At 43.1% G+C, this 22,129-nt stretch overlaps 1 protein-coding gene across 1 annotated transcript; it reads right to left on the reverse strand.

The window, feature by feature from the left end:
* Positions 1 to 5,493: 5,493 nt before the first annotated feature.
* Positions 5,494 to 8,250, reverse strand: HTR1D (5-hydroxytryptamine receptor 1D). The gene has a single exon (XM_057380292.1). The coding sequence runs from the start codon at positions 7,337 to 7,339 to the stop codon at positions 6,203 to 6,205; it is 1,137 nt and encodes a 378-aa protein (XP_057236275.1). The 5' UTR covers positions 7,340 to 8,250; the 3' UTR covers positions 5,494 to 6,202.
* Between the last annotated feature and the right edge of the window lie 13,879 nt (positions 8,251 to 22,129).

Raw genomic sequence — 22,129 nt, forward strand, 5'->3', positions numbered from 1 at the left:
TTACATGCAGGCAAACTGAGAAGGGCTGTRAAGTCATTCTCACTAGGGAAAGCATTTGCCTTTCCCTGACACCACCTGTGTACCAACGTGCAAGCAGCAGAGACATGCTCCTTGTGCTGCTCTGCAGTGCAACCACATTCAGTGGTTTTTGGTTCTCCACAGATGCTGCTTSTAATTTCCAAACTGATGTGAGGTAGGTTTGCTGATACAAAACCAGCTCTTGATATGCATCTAGCAATGGTGTGTCTTGGTATAACTGGGAGATGAAATGGAACTTTAAAAAAGGTAGGGTTTTTTAAATTTCAGCAAGTGCTCCAAGTCTGCCAGGAGTTATATACTTTAGAGCCTAGTGTCTTGCATGTGCTTCTTGGATTTGGTGTGTTTGGGAGAGGAATGGGGCTGTGCTTGAATACTTTTTTTTATATGGTTGCGGTGAGACTCATTGCTACAGCATGATACTGKCACAAAAGGTACCCAAGTGTTTTAAAAAACCATGAAACAAATAGGAGAAGAAAGTTCTGTTAGTGGCTGCTGGGGATCACGATGATGCCTCCTCTGATTAAAGARCCTTCAGAGGTGTTGGGAAAGTGTTTTACATCCTTCCTCAGGCATGATCACCCTTGCTGCTGTCCACRTTGGTTTCTACAGTGAAAACAGCTGAAAGTAGTCATAGTTTATCCCCCATCATTAAGAAGATGGAAGTTTGGGCACCGAGATGGATTCAGGGGGCAACATTCAGGAGAGGATGAGATGAAAATAGACAGAAGAGGGATTGTGCATCCCCATGGCAGACCCTTTCCTTGGTGTATCCTTCATTCCATCTGTATGAATCCATCTGGTGAATCATTCCATCTGGTCACTGTGGTCTGCTGGCTGCAGCAGGCTGTGCAGGATCTTTCCTGGCACCCAAAGGAACCACAYAGCAGCCATTGTGGGGATATCTGGGGAAAAAGTTTCCTACCAGTGGTGCTGGCACCCTGCTTGGGGTTTTGGCAACCCAGCACCTGTCCTTCCAGTCCAAGAGATAAGCATTGCAGCCATGCCTCAGGCTTTGGTGAGTCCTCTCACGCAGTAGCACAAACAAGAACAAATGCTCACTAAGGACTGAGAGGCACTCCTCAGCCTCCTGTGCCCTCAGATTCACTGTACCAGCAGCATTGGTACAGTGAACTGCTGCTGGAGGGAAAGCAGAAAGCGTGAGGTAAAGTCCTGACTCACCCAGCTTGAGTGATGGAAGGAGGTGAGGGGAAACAAACTGAGCTGAGCTGATAAAGGGGGAGAAATGAGCCCTTCACCAAAGTGGCAACTGAACCAGCTGCTGGGTGGGGTCTGCCGTGTGAGGAAGAGTGAATGAAAAACCAGGGAATGACAAATGTCAGATCTCTGGATCCAAGTGGGAGACACCCTGCCAGCTGTGTGTCATGGGGAACTGGTGGTTCAGTGCCTGTAGCAACAAGGGCTGCCACTGCCCAGSCTGGTATTTCAAAGAGAAAAGCTTWGTGGTGTGAGGTTAGAGAYGTAGAAATTTCTGTCTAGGGAAAGGAAATGGTGTAGAGGAAAATTACAGAAACTCTGGCTGCTCTAAGAGAAAGCAATATTTTTTTCTTTAKTGTTTTTATTGGTGGGAACTTAGTGCAGTCAGTGGAAGCTACAGACAAAAGTACTGAAAGGCACAAGTGGAATGAGGGGTGTTACAAAGTGAGGAGGCAGCTCCAACTCATATCTGGGCTGGGGAGGTGCTGAACAAAAAATATCCAACTGGAAGGAAAGATGGGAGGAAAGTAGGGAAGCCCAACTTGCCCTGAAGAGTAAAGGGACCAGCAAGGGGGAAAACTACACAGAGGCTGCAACAGGAAGAGGAGGCAGATGCACAGGGGAGTAGAGGAGGGGCACGCTGGAGTTAAACTGCTGCTGGTGTGCCCTTGCTTAGAGCGGGCTGAAGAAGACTTGTGGGCTGATATGGATAACAGGGTAGGCTGGCAGGGAAGTGGTGATCTCCTTACCTGGAAGAACTATGACTAGAGAGTGGTGTTCTCTACAGTACATGATAGAAAGGCTGTTTAGTTCCAAGGGAGAATGGGGTAAGTAATGTGGGCAGGTGTGACCWGAGATGATGGGCGAGGGGGGATGACAAACACAATTAAATCATGAATAATATGGGGAAGCAACGGGCGCTGTCAGTGTGTCTGACAACAGAGGMTCCTTATGGGTGTAGCAGCTTTAAACAAATAAAAGTARCTCATGCATCYTATGCACAGCTTGATAAAAAGAGAAGTGGATGGCTCTAGGATGCCATGAACAYCAGAGGCATGAGATTCAAAAGGGATTAGTCAAACTCACAGAGRGAGTGCTTATTAAAAATGATCTGAGTCATCTTCCAGTTCATGAAGTCCCTGAACTAACTCTTCAGATATTCTTGCTATTCTGTACTAGCTCTGTTTGTATGGTGAATTTAAGTGAGGTGTGATCYTATTGCTGCTGATACATGCAGTTGTATGTCCCTTCTAAAATGACCTGTGTGTATRTGCTGTTTCTTCTGCACCAGTTCTGGGATTCATTCAGTTTATCAAAATGGCAGAAAATTAACTCAGAGTGAATACTTTTCTGCCTCTAGTGAGTTGAATTGGCCCACTGTTTTCTAAGCCAGTGGTTCTTGCTTCTCTCTGTAAAGTAGAAGTRGATTCCAAGTTTTCAGTTTTTAAGGATTTAGAAGATCAGAGTCATGATAAGATCCTGATTATTTGTTGAATTAATTTCTAACAACTCTCGACAGAGCTGGAGCCTTGATTATGCTAGGTGCCATGTAGAGTTTAAGAACATTATTCAACACAGCAAACAGGGAAAAAGAATCTGCTTGTGTGGATAGAAGTGCTGCATGGCTTGCTAGTTTGACATCATTATCTGCAGTTTCTGTGGTGATGTAAGTTTTGTTGGGTTTGGGATATTGTGTGTATGATGTTTCTTATTCCTAGAATCAGCAAGGTGCCACCATTARCCCCCACAGAAGCCTGCAACCATGTCAAGGCATGATAACAAAGGCCCTGAGAGGCAAACAGCCACATAAGAAACAGGTTGATATCTTGTTAGTTTGTGCTGCTGCCATCTTCCTCTCAGTCAGAAATCATATGCTGTGGCCACTGAGAAGTAGTTTCCATGGTAGTTCAAAATTGTAATTGTCTGTCCATCATTAACTGTGGATGGAACAGACAGGAAAATACCATCAYATCTTCACAGTACCAAAATACATTTTCAATTAGAATATCAGGGGTGGTAAAATCATAATTGTCAATGAAAGCATTCTGACACTGTGTTATAATGTGTGTCCTGCAAAAATATTTCCATCATGTCATAGACTGATTAATATTACAAAACAGTAAGAGACTTTTTGGCATGTTTGTTTGTGAAGATGTGATCTGTTCATCAACAGGGCTTCCTTCATATTCTTAAATAGTCTTACATATACAGCACTTGTTCCTTTGTACTCCCCTCACAAGGAACTTTTTCAGATTGGTGAGCATGGTGGGACTGCTTCAACCCACAGGCTTTCAATGACCATCTTTCTTTCAAAATGCAAGATTCAGGTTTGTCCWGGGAGGAGTGATCATGTTCCACTTTCATTGTCCTGCCAGTCTTCAGTCACGGTGACTCTTCATTGCTGACATTCATTTTCTTCCCTGGTGGTAGGAATAACCTGCACTGGAATTTAATTGCAGGAGAACACTCATACTTTGACTTTTATTCAGCTTTGTCTTCTGTTTTCAATAAATTTCACATTGTCATTGAAATAACTATCTTCTTGGACATATCAATATGTACTTCTATACAAACATAACATGTTTTGACTTACCATTATGCTCAATATTGCAAGAATTCATTGGAGAGGCACTGAGAAGTCACACAGCCCTCATGTACCTTCTGTGAAATGCATTTGTGTGTTCTGGAGTGCAATTCACAGAGCATTGTAAAACATTGTAAATATGGACATTGATCTCTGTGACATGAGACCCTCTTCCTTTCAACTCAGAGGCTGTGGGTGTTATTTATTTTTAATTTATGATCCCTAGCAAGTGTTTTCATCTGCCAGTTTCATATCACTGTTTTTTTCCTATATAAGTTACTGAGGCACTCTGTCAAAGATTTACTGGCAATAAGAATCATGTAATATTAGACCATGTGCCTTTTAAAATTAACCTATAATCTAATCAAAGAAAAGGCCCGCTTTGTTTACTCTTGAATTAAACAGTGTCAAAAACGAGTGGTRGATAATCTTCCTATGCTATATTTTGCCTTTCTGTTCATTGTTGGAAATCTTCAGGAGTAGAAAATACAGGAAGAGAACAAAAGCACAGCTGATATGGGCAGATAAACGAGAATAGAGTAGCCAGCCTCTCAAAGGCCTTTCCAGGACCATGATAATTTTATGTTTCACACTGCTCAGGTGAATCACCCAGGGATCTTGGAAGTGGTCCTGAATTGGCTTAAATGTGAACATTTTGGATTGTCATCATCATCAGAGGATGAAAAATTGACACGTCCTCATGAAGCCCACCAAATAATCAGCTACCAGAAAATGAGAAGCAATGCTCTCTCTTTTCTGACAGTTCCTGCCATACTGTAGAGCTACACTGAAAATGGAATGCTGCCATATGAAGTTCTACATGGCAAGAAGCTATTGAGGGACAAGGTGGATGGAGTCAGTTTGCAGAGCTGTGTATTTTGCTGAATGAGAGAAATGGCCATTGCTCTAGTTCCACACTGACTCGTGGATGGTGGCAAATGCTCTGCAGGGGGGGCTGGAATGATGGAAAATGACTGATTGGCAATGCAGAGGGAAACACATCTGGGCTGCCAATGAGTGGCATGACATTGCTGTCTGAGACGAGAAGTTGGCTGTGAAAATCTGTCATGTGAATGCTCACATACACAAGAGTCAGGCTACTGAAGAACATCTCAACAATAGACAGGGGGATCGGACTGTCAAGGCATTCCCAAAGCAATGTGTGCCTTTCATATGCAGTACAGACATGACACTTCTGATGTAAAATGCCCAGAGACTAAAATGTTGCATGAAATTTGGGCTGCACCACTTGGTGTGCTGTCTTGTCTGAGGCTTCATCCAAGGTATCCATGTGCCAGTTTCCCACCTGCCAAACCAGGGAAATAATCCCAGAGCCAAAGAACTGCATGTCAGAAGGGACCCCCCAGCAGAGGGTCCTGACAGTATGATTCCTGATTGAAGTTTGTTTGACCAGTACTTACAGAATGCCAGACAGTGATGCCACATCCACCCCAACAATCTTAATTACTAAGAAAGTTTTCTTTGGTGTGTCACTTCATTCTCCTAACACCCCTTTCTAACTTCCCATACCTTGTCACCAAGGAGAGAACCTTCTGGCTATTTTATGAGGTTCTAGTCATTCCACGCTGGCACTGGCTCTATTCTGCTGTTTCATTTTATGCATGCAAAAAAATTAAGTGACAGAAATATAAGCTCAATAATTTTCATGCTATTTATTTTGTAGTATTTCTGCACTGACTATTCTATTCATGATAAAATATGTAATAATTAATACAAATAAAYTGTCATCTTTCTACAGTTCACCAAAAGCATAGCTTCAAATGCAGCCTTTGTGAAATATCCACATAACTTACATCTGTCCTATGCCTCTCTGCCCTGCTGCTGATTATAGTCAGGTTGTGTCACACATCTTCTGAAAAAGTTACAGGTTTTATCAGCTTCACATGGGTTAGATACATGCCATAGAAAATGTAAGTATCAGATCCTGCTCTCTAGAAACTTTCTCAGCCTACATAAATGGTTAATAATACACAACAGAAATACTAAYGTCTTGTAAATACACACACAATTTCCTCCCGTCAGGTTACAAAACATGGTAGAATTGGATAATAACACAAGACCAGCTTCCTGGTTCACACGCCTTCTCTCGTAGCAAAGCTTCTTTCATGTGTTGTTGATCTTATATACAGGTATGATCACAGCAGAGACCATGGATGGGTTCTGTTACAGAATGTACAATCCCAGACAGAAAGTATCAAATTGGCAAGAAATTCCCAGTTACATGCACAGAACATGGTAGCAGCAGAGATGGCAAATATCACTCCATTCCTTAGGAATAAAAGCATGGAAATTTTCAGGTAGGCTGTGAGGTTTCACAAGGATCACTTACACAAGAGGAGAGTCTCAAGATGAACACTTTTTGAAAAGTATTAGTTTTTGGAAAGCCTGTTTAAATTCTTCATTAAAAGCTGTATAAATGACTGGATTGATTAATGAGTTTAGGTAACCCAACCAGGTAAAAAAGTCCAGTAGTATGGGAGGAAACCAACAAGCATCTTGGCAGATTGGTAGGACTAGGGATGTGACAAAAAAAGGCAGCCAGCAGAAAATAAAAGCTCCCAGAATAATTCCTAAAGTTTTGGTAGCTTTCCTTTCTCTTGCAGCAGAAATTCTTTTCCTTTCCAGCATACTACCTGCAAGTTTTATTTTAACGTGACTGATAAATATTGGGGATGCACCTGTATGGGAATGCCCTTCATGGAGGCTAGCATTAATGGAGCAGAGGGAGGACCCTGCAGAACCAGTGATCAGGTGTGCAGTAGTAAAACGTTTCCCATATAATGAGGGTGAATTCAGAATCCTGGATCGAGCTGCTGCATAAATTCTACCATACAATATCAATAGGAGCACGGTTGGGATGTAGAAAGCTCCACAAGTAGAATAAATTGTATAGGAAATTTGATCTGTGTTCACTGTACACTTCGCAATTTCTTCATGGGCTTTCACTTGCCTCCAGAAAAACGGTGGCACAGAGATACTGATAGATATCATCCAGACCACAGCAATCATGAGGGCTGCTCGGCCAGCAGTCCGGCGTTTGGTGTATTCCAAAGCGTCTGTGATAGCCCAGTACCTGTCCAGTGCTATCACACAGAGGTGAAGGATGGAAGCTGTGCAGCACGTGATGTCTGATGACAACCAGATATCACACAGCACTTGGCCAAAAGCCCACGTATGGGTGACAGTGTAAGCAATGCTGACAGGCATTACCAGCACAGACACCAAGAGATCAGTCACTGCCAAGGAGCCTATGAGGTAATTTGCAGGTGTGTGGAGCTTTCTAGTCAGAAAAATTGTAACAACAACAAAAACATTTGCAAGGATTGTGGCCAAAGTTATAAGAGACAGAAAGAYCGACAGGGAAATCTTCAGCCCTAAGAGTGTTCTTTCATCCCAAGACAGTGGTGTTTCAGTGAAATTTAATGATTTGTTTGTGGAGCTCTGGAGAGAGAACTGTGCTGAATGGTTGTACTGAGTCATCCTCCAACTTCACCTTCCAGTGTAATCTTTCTGGGATGATGAAGAAAGAAGTTCACTTTTTTTGTTAAAATAGAACATTTCCTACTTCGGTCCAACACTGAAGAAATATTAACTTGTTGGAAACTTCAGCTGAAACAGTAGATGAGGTACTCTCCTAAGCAACATTTTCCATCACATCACATCAATTACATAATTGTTAAAGCAAAATGTCATCCAGACATGAGTTTGGTGTATGACAATGAAAACAGTACTATAAGCAATGGGAATTYAGGTGGTTTTAATCTTGAAGAAAATTAAGTCATTCTTTATTATCTTTTTTTCACACCTCCTTTCTGACCTAATCTTCTGCAAAGCTGCATAAATCAATACTGAGGAGTAAGAGACAGAAAAGAAACATCTGGGCATTCAGCTGATGCCTCTWTGCTTGGGACAAAGCTACCCTCAAGAGTATTTTCCTTTTCTCTCTAATAGCTGTCTGTCATSTTTTGTGTATTTACAAGGGACACTTTATTAGTAAAGTACCTAAGATATAAAACAGTACTTCTGGATTCCCTCTGTAAACATAATTTCTGCCAGATTTGCAAATTAAGCCTTCTTCAACTACAGATGTCCATTTTCATTTATTTCTCCAGRCCATTCAGGTTTTCCCTTCAACAATCAGTCCTGAAATGCTGAAGTCAGGTGTTGGGTACCAGACCCAATGSATTGGTGCACATTATAGCACAGTGTGCAATCTACAGTCTTTCCATACTTTTCCTTGGATTCACCAGGACTGRATTTCCTGAAGTCTTCACAAACCCAAAGGAAACATCCTAAGACAGATTTTCTTCAGGCCTTTCACTCACTTTCACCCATGAGTACCAGAATGTTAYATTATGCCAGCCCAATCCTTCTTGAAAGAGATCCTGTGGCTCGTGAATGGATTTGAAGTGTTCTATGAGAGCTACAAGAGAAAACACTGAACTTCTCCAAGGAGATAATCACCAGGCCAACCTTCTCCCAGCCCTGGAGGAGACACAGCTCTCTGATCATCACTGGTACAGATCAATGCCATCCAACCCAGAATGGAGAGTCACTCGGCTGGCAATCTGTGGAGCAAGAGGAGCATATATTCTACATGAAACATCAGCACTTTGAAGTCAAACAACCTGTCTTAAGCTCCTAAATCCTAACATTAAAAGCAACACTTTTCAGTTTGGTGTGTTTTTTATAAACAACCACCTTCTGTGAGTCAAACATTTCCAGACATGCTTTTTCTTTTGAGGTGTACTTTTCCAGTAAGGGGACATAGAAAACTCTCATATTTCACACTAGACTATAAGTTTCTTGACTTTTTTTTTTCTTCAGAAAGGGAAAATTCCTTCCCAATGGCCATTTCGTGACACTGAGTAAAGGTTCAATTTATAACAATTTTTTAACATAACAATTTTTATAGTGACCAAAGTCCATCAAATCCAGTCATCASTCTCTGGCAATGGTCCATACATTCAGCTCAAGCCTTTTGCCTTTTTCTGATGCATTCCTAACACTGATACATTTTTCGGAGACAGAGATCAGAACCACAAACAGTTGTTGATGTGGATACACCATAGATCTATACTTCAGCACAATGGTATTATCTGTTCTCAGTTTCTTTCCTAATTATTTCTGAGAAGTACTTTGCTTTTTGAATCATTGCATAGCACTGATCTGACATTTCCACAGAGCAGTCCCAATTAATATAATTCCAAATACCTTGAGTGGTAACATCAGCTTTTTTCCCTTGTCTGCTCAGTTGTTGCATCTGTGATACACTTCTCCCACTTTTAAACTAAGGCTCCTGCACAGTCAGTCCTTGTCTTTAACACTCTGAAGAGCTTTGTTTCACCATCAGATGTCATCCACACACTATTCATGTACTTTCCAGATCACTCAAAGTCTCTTGAGAGTCTAAGCAATTGTATCAGTTGGACTTCACTCACTCCATATACTCATCAGCTTTTCTTAATTAATTAACAGATTGATGAGGCATAATTTACCGTTACTAAAGCCTGAACTTTGACTGTTACCCAAATCACCATATTTATTGTATGTATAATAATACATTGTTTATTATAATTTCTKCCAGCTGGCCATAGGTACAGATGCCAGGTTGTGGCTCAGCACAGAAATAAAGGTTTCACTTGTAAATATCCCCCAATTTCTCTTTAGTTGAATAGGAATGCTGAAGTTAGTCTTGTTTCTCTGTAAGGAATTTCCTTTATCTTTGATTTTCCCATACCTTTACCATTCCTTTAACTCTGACACAGTAGTAGCTCAGTTCAGAGCTCTCATTTTTAGAGTCGAAAAAATCTCTTACCTGAATACTGGGCTGCTCACACATCCCACACAGGAGAAAATCTAAACCAAAACCACCAGACAGACTTATTAGCACTATTAAAGGCAATGACTGTATTACCTGAAAACCAAAGCCAAATCCAATTTTGATTTCAGTTACTAAAAAAAGGGTATCAAGCCTTTCCCATATATTGTATCAGCTTTTTCTCTCTGTAACAACTATTCTAGCAATGTGAACTAAAGTGAAGTGCACCTCACCCACCCACCTGTACATGAAAAAGCCTATTAGTAGTCCTATTGCTGCCACCACTCTTCAGTCACTGTGGGGAAAAAAATTAACTGATGTAAAATATGGTATTGGCAGTCCAATGAACTAGTCTAGAATTCAAATGAATTATAAATCTTCAATGTAAGAATAAACAAGCACCCCAACACCGAGAGAAAGTTGTATTGAAACCAAACATATACTGAATTAATTTTTATAAATAAATGTTTTCCTCTCATGTGATCACCAAAGGAAAAGAACCAGTGTTTTACAATAATGCTTCAAGCCAGTTATTTATCCTGTAATCAGGAAGAGTTACAATCTAGACAAAATGAACATATTCCAAATAATTTAATATTTCAATGAAATTACCTTTTACTCAACAAAAAAATGATGAATAGAGGCAAATTATTTTCCTGTTAAAAAGAAAAAGAAATTAAGTTTGTGTAAACTACAGATACTGAAGTAAAATAATATTAAATGACAAGCAGTCATTAAGGTGCATCAGCACTGTACTTGCTCCATCTTTTCTTGGCTCTCACCTAGTTCTCTTAGTCGTGGACTGCGGGTTATTTTTTTCACTTCAAAGCACCTAAAATAAATTGAAGGTGATGATGTCACAGCCAGCCAGAGTGAGGTTTTACAGCACAGCACGTGTGACATACAATGCCAAGCCAGAGCAAACCAGAGCTGTGTTGGATGCTTGCTAAAGGGCAGTGAGGAACAGCACAGTGCCTGGTTTGTCCATCCTGCTGTCCCCAGTAGTTTTTCCACACTACTGCACGGAATGGCAGTGCTGTTTGGCTGTTTTTCAAGAGAAGATGGGACAAGCACAGAGCCACGAAGTGAGGATGAGAACCAAGGCATGCAGTGACCCTGGGCTGAAGATACRTGACAGTGATGATATAACCACAGCAAGCAGCACTTCAACACAGGAAAGAGCATTTAAATGGAGAGACAAATTCAGACATTGCAGTGCTGTTTAACTTAGCAGAAAGCTTAGCTCAGGGTCTGCAGGTGAAGAAAAGTCACGTGCAATGTGAAAAGAAAACACACTGTTGGCGATAACACTGGCACTGCTTCACAGTTCAGGTCCTCATTTAAAACCAAATACTTCTTAGGAAATGGTGCTTTGTGTTCCAGCTCTGCAGTTAAACTCAGAGAACCAGGATAAGGTGTCAGGGGAGGTATTTATGAGAAAAAACTGAGCAGCAGGTGTGCCAAGGCAGGTACAGTGACAGGCAGGAGAAGGCTGGGTGGCACCAGAGAGATCCTGAAGACCAAGTGTCATCCCATGGGCTCTGGGCATGGAGCTGCAGGGGTTGCCCATACTTCAGTCCCAAGGGTAAACAAASTCCTGACACATTTCTGTTCCTTCTGGAGCACAGCCATTACTGGGGAGTGGGGCAATTCCTGCAGACCATAATTTCACACACTTTCTGAGGATGCTGGGCTGCAAGGAGAAGCCTTTGATGCACCCCTGCAGAGCTGGGTTGGAGTGGGATAAATAGTGTGTACAAAAATAGGTTCATTGAAATAAAAATACAGAATTTATTCTTTCACTAAACAGAACAGAAAAAAAAAAGTGAAATGACATAAAATGTCCTTTAATAAGTTGCACATTTCCTTCAAGTTCACACTGAAGTTAGAGAAATTAGGGAATAAATTTTCTTCTCTTGAAGCTGGAGAGTTGCAAAGGGATGGCTGAGAACAGAGCTGAACTTCAGCAAACTACTGAAAATCCATTTGGTAACGGATCCTCACTTTTAATCTAAATGTAGAATCCACTATCTTACCTAAATAGACCAGGTCYATTCTGTCATGCTGAAAGTTGATCAGCAGTGGTTTCCAGTGAGAGCCAACAGCAGTGGCCAGAAGGACCCCGTGGGACAGGAGGTGGCACTCTGGCCAAGAGGAACCCCTCTGAAGGCACATTTCAGAGCAAAACTCAAAACAGGGAGCAAGTTTTGATTAAGTTTCTTGCATATTTGGAACAATTGACACAAGCATGCATCATAGAGTAGGTATGGAGCTCAACTTGAAGACAAAAGCCCTGCTCAAACAATGTCAAATATATTTAGAATTAGCTTTAGAAATCTGCCCATCCAGAAAGCATAACCAAGGATGCAGCTCCTGGGAGAAAACCAGGCAATGCTATAGTGTATTGCACTGAACAATGAAAGGTACAGTCTATGTAAATTCTGTTTGCACCAGAATTTCTGGTCAAACGCAGCAGCGGCTGGGCTCTTTAGGGCTGAGCATCTCTCTTCACTGCCAGTGAGGGGAGCTGGTAGAGAAGAGTTCAYGTTTCTGGAGAAGTGTTCCTGACACTGCAAGTGTTCGCTCCAGCACGGCTCATGCAGAATGGCTASATGTCTAATCTGCTAGGATTATTGTTACTATTTCCAAGTAAAACAGGCATGCCTATTTTGTTCCTTTGATATACATTCTATATGAGAAACTCTATGCAAAACATTTCTCATTTTAAATAAGCAATGCTAGTAATCGGTAAGCAAGTATTAGCAATGTTTAACATCTTTACTCTCTTCTCCCCACTTTCTATTTTTGCTCATCTTTTAAAAAATTTTTGGTACTTTTCCTCTTACCTTTATTTTTACACTGCCAACATGTATTAGCTACCCAACCCATTGTTAACTACCAATTGCTGTTACACCTTATAACTAAATGTTACTTATCAAAGTCAAAGGCTGGGATTTCATGGGCAGTGATGYTGGCAAATACTACATTGYAAGAACAGACTCTACAGCATTTTACCAATAAGTTCTTTGRAGGGAGCAGGGACTGGAGCATTTAGCTGTCAGCCATAAAGTCTCTGATGACAAATGTCCACAATGCAAAACTTCCAATTAACGTTTTCCTTCTCACATTTTGTGTCCCATTATAATTCAGTGTTATGTAATCAGTGGAATTTTAAGGGTCAAAGAAGCACAGTGGGGTGTGAGATTGTAACACCAACTATGTCCAAGAGCCTGCAAGGTGGGATCTAGAACAAGCAGARTGACACTGATCTGAGTGAGCTAAGTGATAATGAAACTTTATTCTGGCACATCTGAAGAGTGGCTGATCATATCAGACTCTATCTACAGAAATTACTTTCCCCTCCTGTTCTAGAAGGTGTTCAGTAGTACCCATTTCTTTCCTGTTTCTGAAAAGGAAGCCTGGAGTGACACCAGCACATAAAAGCCCAACTTGAGCCTATCAGCCTTGCCTAAAGTCTAGAAGCAGTGGTGGATGGWAGGAGARCTGGTGCAGGAACAGGAGAACAGCYGGGGTCTCCCAGSTACCTGCCCTGAARTATTARAAAGARTGGGRAATCACTYTTACAAATTCCTMCAGARTACCTCTAGACTGTTTTCAGGCCTGGGGACTTTTCCAATGTTTAATGATGTTTTAATACCTTTAGCCTTAAGTCAACAAAATGTTAGCATTCATCCAGTGGAGCAACGGGAATAAAGCTCATACAGAGTGCTCTGGAAAAGGCCARCGCATTCAGAGTCCTCAGTGCTCAAATCTTTGAATTTTTAAAATCCACTAGAATCTATGATAAATGCTAGAAAGATCTGCAAAGAAAAAGATCTTGCAAGTGTCATCCAAATCATCCTTGCTTGGCTGAGCACTTCATTCTGCTCTGTGGCTCTTCTATCAATGCTTTACTGAATTTATTTTCAGCATGCACATCCACTCCCATGACACTTTATCCATGAGCACAGTGGTCCACKAAGATTCTTCAGGGCTATCCATATAAACTAAATTCCACTTCTATATTTCAGCCTTTATTCCTTGCCTGATCTTTTTGTTCAGTGCAGAGGTCAAGAGCTACATTTTTCCAGAAAGGATCTTACAGTGTTGCAGCGGGATTTGAAAGGCATTGGTTGATGTGCTTATACTTGCACTTACATAAACAGGTATGCCTTAAAAATACAAGCTGTGATGATAAATCAGTCTGCCAAACTATAAACACTGAATTAGAGTGTGCCCCTGATAGTCAACAGTGAGGATGAGAGCTGCAGAAGATTTCTCCTGCTCTTCACACAGTAAATAAATGCACTTTTGCAGAAACATGATTTACACTTCCTGGAAGAAGCACCCAGCATCCTCTTACCCTCTGTCCTGAAGGCAATTCAGGAAAAAAACTGGGAACTGGCAATTCAGGAAAAAACTTCTGCCTGAATGACCTTGAGCTGCAGGTGGTGTGTGAAAGAAAATACTGAGATTTTACCTAGACACAAGCAGGATGAAACATATTTTACAACTCTACTAGCAATTTTACCGTGATAGTCAGGGAGGCCCAGCAGTTGGTACATTCAGTAATGGTTTGGGTGATGAAGTGGATGGTGTTTCATCACAGATGGTGGATGGTGCTGGGGTTCCAGCCCAGAACAGTTGGGATTTTTCTAGCTGATTTTAATTAAGGTTAAAGTTGAGTTTAAGAACAAGAGCAAGCTGTGAAGTGCAGGTATAAATGAGCAGTTCCCCTATTGTGTGATGGAGAGAAACCAGCTCAGCAAAAGCTCTGCAGTGTTGGATGAATGTGCACTGTCAGCAGAGCCAGTGACATTGTACCAGGGCAAAAGAGCAAACACCTTGTCAGATGTGACAAGGAATAAGGCCTCGAATAGATCTTGTTCTGTTCATTTTGGACAAGGCCAAAGGGCAGTGTTGCATTCAGCTTTAGGCACTGTTCCCAAGGAGATACAGACCACACAGAAAGAAATCAGAGGAAAGCAGCAGGAATCATCAGAAAAGAAAACGTATGGGAATAAACTGTATGGGAACAGGGATGTCTGGGCTGAAAGAACACAGCTGAGAGAGATGTTCAACAGTCTTTCCATGCATGAAAGCCTGCAGAACAGGAAGGAAGAGTCTGTTCCCCGTGGCTGTGACTAATATCACGGAAAGAAGAGGGACTTAWATACAGCAAGGAAGACTGGGCCATTGGGAAAATTTTGGAGATAGTGAGAGCAGTGAAGCAAAGTATTGCTTAGGGACACTGTGACACCTCCATCACAGAAAGACACAAGGACAGGTCAAATAATCTTTTTAGAGTGTTACTTCCTATAACCAATGAAGCACCAGGAAAGTAAAGTGAATTGGAGAAGTCTATCCCATGTAAAATGGTGAAAAACAGAAAAAAATTTGACTGCAAAATGGTATAAATGTAGCCAATTCAAAATGAACAAAAAACCAAGGCAGTGAAAGTTTTGCAGAACATCACAGTTCAGGTCTGGAAGTAGCTCAAGACTCAGCATTGTGGTGCTGTGGTGTTCCACATGGGCAGAGGAGCACAGAGAATATTTATTGCCTTTAAGAAGGGAGTGGTGAGGAAKGACACAATTGCTTATAACAACTGTSAGTGGATGTCATTGGGGCACCAGAGCCCCCAGCCTCCACCATTTCAGAGCATGAACACAAGGAATGAACTCCCCATGATAGTGGTGGATAAGAGCACTGCACCAGAATGTTTTCTTGACAGCCTAAGGCATCAGCCCCATGAGCATTTTCCACATCCCTCTGGCTTTCTAAGCATTTCTCTCTAACAGTTCTACACCCTCCTCTCTTGCTGCACTCTGATCTTTGGTATATTCCTTCCTTCAGCTTCACTTTCTAGGACACAGACGCAGGGTTTCCTAACATACAATGCTCGTTCCTTTGGTCCCTGAATGTTTGTAAGGCACTATGAAATAGCACTCCCCTATAGGACTCTTCAGCTTTAGCAGCCTCAGCAAAGAAACTGAATGGTTGGTGCTCTGACCACAGTCTTATGGCCATGGTGCTGGTTATTTTCTTCTGTGTTTTAGAATAAACTCTCCTAGCCACCCCAATTTCATGGAGCTCAGATATAAGGAAATATCTAAATTGCTTCTGCACAGTGTCTCTGTGCTCATATAGGGTCAGTAAGGGATAGRCTGGGAGCAGGCAGGAACATCTTAGCTGAGTTTGGCACCACACCTTCAGAGATCACAGTGGATTATGGCTTGTGTGCACACTAAGGGATGTCTTCCTTTACAGGTATCTTTGAGTGCATCAAAAAGAGACAGAAAGGAATTTTTACTCAAAAGACAAAGGAAAAAAACAGTCAATTTTTATGCTAACTTTTGACATCTGGATGGTTTCCTTCAGAGCTCTATGTAGGACAATTTCATCCAGGCAAATAGCTGCAAGACAAGTGCATCACCCTGCTATGTACATGCCAGAAGTGAGTGATACTTGTCACTGAGTTTTGTTCTGCTTTTAGGTGAGGACAGTGCACTGCCATCATCCTTACTCTGTTAACACTTCAAAGTAGCCAGGCCCCTCACATCTTCCTGCAATTTGACGTGTCCCAACTCAAGAAATACATTTTCCAGATTTCTAAGTAGTCTGCAAGCCAGCAATGTTCACACCACAGGCTTGATTTTTTTTTAAAATGATCTTATTTTCTGACATTTACTTACACATGCTTGCACTGCACTTGCTCAATTCCCAGCCCATTAGAASTGTGATACACCAGAAGGAAATAAATGAGTGATGAGTGGTAAGAATGCTACTCTGAGATCATCCAGATCTGGGGGTACACGGCAAAACCAGAAAATGTTACAAGCAACATGGAAAACAACAAATTGACTATTTGTTTGATATCTGCTAATTTTAATGTTTGAGAAGCATCTATGATGTACATCCTAAATCCTTTGTTAGGATGCTGCCTTAACTTTAAAGACAACATGAAAAGCAAAAGCAATTTGCCTTCAGAAACCTCACAGATCCCAGGCATCACTTTCTGGAATAATCTGTTTAACACTGTACTGGCAGCAGTTTCTGCAAGGAGGAAGTTACAATTACTGGCAAAGTAATCCCACCCCTCTGAAGTCAGCTGTCCACTTAATTTTGCAGAGGGAGTTTCTTTTTCTGGGGTTTATATCAGGCTCACAACTGGGAAAGGCACTGTCTGCTGTCTGTCTGGGGAAGCATTATTCTTCAAGTCCATGYTCAAGCTTCATGCATTGCTGCCTGTAATCATCTCATGACTGCAGGGCAATGCTGGCAGTCCTTGTTCTTGGCTGGGTCCTACACTTTGCTGCAGGACCAAAGCTCATCCCAAGAGTGGTTCACATTGATCATTGATGCAACAGGTGGTCTGTTGGCTTCACGTGAGAAAGCAGTGCATTCTGTCCTGAAGAGCCTGGCTTGCATGCAAGCAGATAAATACACATGGAAAGGTGAGGATTCCAAAGGTACAATATTACAGTGGCAACTCCTGGCTTTGTGTTAGCACCTATTCGGAGGTAACCTTTGGTCACCGTTATACCTGAAGCAGGAGAGAAGAAGAAACTAGGCAGCTGTGTCACTCACAGCATACAAACCAGGGTGGTGTGGAATAAAAATGGGACAGCCCTAAAAGTAATCCAAAGCTTTCCTCAGGACAAACCACATAAAATTACACTTCTAAAGTGGTAACTTCATTTATAAAATATTACCCTCTGCTTGGAGAAAGAGACCTGCAACAAGCATTAAAAGCTCTAAATCGCCTGGAGCTTCTCTCCCAGATACACGGAATAAACGGTAATTACAGGCTGCCCACAGAGGTTGTGRCTCGAAACATTCAAGGTCAGGTTGGACGGGGCTCTGAGCARCCTGATTTRGYTGAAGATGCATCTGGTGGCTAGGAGGATGGACTAGGTGACCTCTAAAGGTCCCTTCCCCACCTAAACCATCCAGCAATTCTGTGTCGCCCGTGTCCGGCGCTGCAGGGCTCGCTGCTCTCTCCGGCTCCGCAGGGCGCTGCCGCCGGAGGAAGCTCTGCCCGACCCATCCACCGGTGCCCGCAGCGCCGGGGCGATGCCGGGGCGATGCCGGGTGATTCGGGGCGATGCCGGGTGATTCGGGGCGATGCCGGGTGATACCGGGGCGATGTCTCCGCAGGCCCCGGCCTCCAGCTGCCGGCCCCCGCCTGCTCCCGTTCCCCCTGCTCCGCCGCCGGGTCCCTGCGCTCCTCCCGGGGCCGCGGTGCGAAGCCCCCAGCGCTCTGTCCCCGGGAATCAACTTCAGCCGGCGCCCCCCGCCCGGCCGGGCCAAGCGCCGGAGGGAGCCCGCCCCGTCGGCAGCGCCCCGACACCGTCCGGACCGCCAGCACTCACCCGCTGTCCCCGCTGTCCCCGCTGTCCCGTTCTCGCCCGCTTCTGGCAGCGTCCGCCCTAAATAGCGGCGGCTCCGGCCGGGCTCCGTCGCGCCCGCGCTGCTCGTCCCGCTCCGCTCCTCCGTTCCGCTCCGCTCCGCTCCTCCGCTCTCCTCCCTCCCTCCCCTCCCCTCTGCTCCGCTCCTCTGCTCCRCTCCACCGCTCCTCCGCGGCGCGGGGGCTCCTCAGTGTGCACAGAGCCGGGTGTCGGTGCTGTGTCCGGTGTGTCCGGTACCGAGGGTGGSCTCTGGGCCAGCGCTGCCCGGTGTTTGGGGGCTGGGATGTCCCCRGCCCTGTCCCCGATGTCGCCTGTTGTGGTATGGCCGCTGCCGCSGCGGAGACCCTCGGGCTGTTGCGGTTGTTTTGAGGATCAATAGCGCTCAGGGTAACGGTGATGCCCAGAGGGGCAGCGCAGGCTCTGCCAAGGATAGAGCACGGTTCAGATCTCCCCTGGYTGGGCTGGACCCAGCTGCTGTCTCAGCTTTGCTTCGACCTGGGGCTTGCCCCTCCTCACAGCACAGCCCTCCTGCATCCAAACCTAAAAGACCCGCTGGTAATTCCAGTTTTTTAAGCTATGCCGTTAGTGGGTTTTAACAGTTTCAGTCACTAATGAGACATGAATGTTTTTTTTTTCTCGGAGAAGCAGTAATTAAGTTCACATTAGACAAAACTTYAACAAAAAAGTAATTCAAATTTCAAGGTCTTGAAACAGCAATGCTTAAGCCACAGCCCCTTTGCAGCATCATTTGGCCTTAAATAGATTCTAAATTAGCCATTGCCAGCTGTTTCCATTTTCCTCTGGCAGCTAATTTACATATTGGATTATTTTCAAAATACACATAATCTCATGATTTTTGCACACTTAGTACTGATGATAGCCAGGCTCTGCCCCCTCCACCACAGTGTCTCAGTAAATGGTTTTGGACCCTGAGCCCAAGTCTGCTCCAGCTGCCCTCAACTCAGTCTCAAAAAAGTCATGCTCTCTCCAAATATCTTAGAGGGTTTTGTCCCACCTTCAACACTTCAAATAGCTGGCTTCTCCCAGAACAGCAGCATTTTTTGTATCCTCCACTGCAATGAAAGACTTAGAACATGGTTTTGAACACAAAGAGGCTGAGTATTGTGTAAATCATAAAGCTAAAGCCTCGCTTGAGACTGAGAAGAAAATAGGAGCTTTTTAAACTGCAGCCACATGGTGTGAATCTTATACAAAAAAAAAAAAATTCCTTGCATCATCACTTCACTTCCAGGCTGGGAGAGGACACATGGTGAGTCTTCTGAGCCTCCAGAATTTCCCAGAGACAGACTGAGACCAGAGTAGCTACAATAGGTTTTCTCTGAAAGTCTGAAGATGCCTCTCCATTTATTTTCCTCCCAAACAATGTGGGTGTTGTCTCGTGGGTGGAAATGTGTTTGATGTGATACAATGTGAAAGGAAAGAGGTTGGCTCTTTTATATCTCCAACTGAGGAATAATTTCAGCCCTTGGGGTGGAGATACTCCATGGAATCTTGCAGAGCTTTGCAGCACAGTGCAAGCTGGTCTGGGGTCTGTGGCCACCCCAAAAGAGCTGCTGCTGCTCTGCAGTCCCTTGTCAGGAGAAGGGAGTTTGTGTGCCACAGGCAGAGGATAGATTCTTCCTAGAACATAAGAAAATATTGGCTGTAAAGTTGTTGTTCTCCCATGCTAGGGCTTCACAGATGTCAGGTTTTTTTTTCAGAAACAAAAATTCCATGCAGAAAAAGGAAGTGTCTGGTGGCTTTCCTTAGGCTGACCAGGAAAATCAGAGAAAAATTTCGGGTGCAGACTGAACTTCAGATATTTTTTTTTTTTAAATTCTTCTCTGACTCTGGCTCTTCTCTGATTCTCTCTGACTTTAATACTCTTCAGATACTCTCTAATAAGAGCTATAGTTCATTTCTCTCATGCTTTACAAGGTCAAAATCAGTACTGTATTTAATATCCTGTGTTGAAGGTTCTTCTTAGAAAAATGATACAACTACTCATTTTTGAGACAGATTATCTTCATTTTTGATGGGGCAGGTGCACAGAGAGAATTTGTGCACAGGTCCAGAGCCAGTACAAATGTGCACCAGTAACACAGATCTACAGATAAAGGACCCTTTGAAACAAGTCTACTCTTTGGCTTAACACTAGGAGGAAAAAAACAACAACCTAGCTGCATTGGCATGGTTGGCACAGTCACAGCAGTACGTTGGTGATGCTCTGTCTATCAATTCCTGTGCTGGAGATGTTGGAGCTGTACAKCAGTGGAGCTCAGGAACATTTGCCTCCACTTCATGCTGTCTGAGGCAGGGTCYTGGGTGAAGATTGGGATTTCATATACAACTTGTAGTAATTTCTTCCTTTAAACCACTTATTTAACTTTCACATGGCTGAATTCATTTTTCCTTTTTAACTGAGCCCATCTCAGTAGTCCCACCTCTAATATTGTTTCCTATCATGTTTGACTCTCAGAATTTCTCACTGTTGTTCACAGCTTCAACAGTTCCCCAGCAGCCCGAGCCAAAGTTGTGAGGCAGCTAAGCCTTGGGTCCCCAGGCTGAGGAATGGTGGAGTAAGGGTTACAGAAACATTCAAAAAGAATTAAACCTCATTCAAACCTCATTCCTCAGAATCCTGAGTGAGTGCCCCACCMTATCAGCCAGACTGTTGATTGCTCTAAGGTGGTGAAGTGCATCTCCTGTRTGTTTGACTTCAAAAGGCTCAGGTTTTTATTCCCTTGCTGCAGAATGAAGACTAAAACAGTTTCCATCCYTGGTGCAGCTGGAAGGCCATCAAARACAGAAYTGATGCTTTCCTTCTCAAGGGTATTGGCTGTCCAGACCATGATTTGTGGTCTGAGCCCTCCTCTGGTCTGATCTAGCTCAAGACCAAACACATTGGGGTGATGCTTCCCCTGCTCTGACTCCCCAGGGTGGTAGGATAATGATTAACTGTTTAACTTTCCCAGAAATTATTGAGGAGTGTTTTAACTTGTTTGAGCTGGCAGGGGGGGTGGCAATCAGTAGTGAAGGCCTCTGCAGGACTGTGCATAGGCACGAACTAATCTGGTTCTGGTAAAAGACTGCTGTGTTACACTGAGAAAAAGCACCACTCAAACAAGTAGAGACAAAACTCTGAGATGAGAGTTATTTTGCTTCCCTGGCTGTAGCTTTTMCAAGAGCTGAAAGCATCCCAGTCTCAATGTCTAGCATATGGGAGGGACAGTGGACTGAGAAATTCCAGTGAATTCAGCATGAAAACTATCACCTGGATACATCCTCCTCAGAAGATAGGAAATTACATTAAAATGGCTGCACTTTGATGATGTTCAAGTAAAAATACCTCCTTCCTCATCAGCAGCATAGCTCCCTGTGGATGCACCACAGTCAGATCCATTGCTTATGTGAACAGAGATAATGCTTTTTCTCTTTCTGAATCTTGCCAAGCTCAAACTAGAGAAGGTTTGAGGTCCTTTCTTAWCCTGAGAACTACAGCAAGTACCTCAAAACTGCTTTTGTTCACTGTTAAACTGTGGTKAGAACACTAATACAAAAGACCCTCCTAGTTTTCTCCTCTCCAGGCTAATTTTGCCTACTGCTAATTTACATCTATTTTTTCTGCATCCAGCAGAACCCTCCTTGAGGTTTACCTTCATAATTAACCAATCAACTTCTTTTTGAAGCAACAAAATGCACTGGTATTGTCACCAAAATTTACTTTGGCTGAGGAAGACAGATGCATCAAGTGAGGTCCCTCCTTTTGGTTCAGGAATTCTGTCTGCTTTTTGGTATTTGATGTCACCCTACTTTATCACTGAAAACGTAATTAAAGACCCAGACACTCCAAAAAAGGAAGAAACTCACAGTACTTTTTTTTTTCCTACATGAGTCATTTTCCTCTGAATTCCACGTTTTTGTCACATTCCAATCCTCACACTTAGACGCTGACATATGGAGAATTCTTCAGGCACTGCTTCTCTACAGAAGGTGTATTTTGGCTTTAAAGCTTTATTCTCAGTCTTGCAAAGGACC

The sequence above is a fragment of the Malurus melanocephalus genome, unplaced genomic scaffold, assembly GCF_030028575.1.
Source record: "Malurus melanocephalus ecotype Western Australia unplaced genomic scaffold, MMel_1.1 scaffold_442, whole genome shotgun sequence".
NCBI lineage: Eukaryota > Metazoa > Chordata > Aves > Passeriformes > Maluridae > Malurus > Malurus melanocephalus.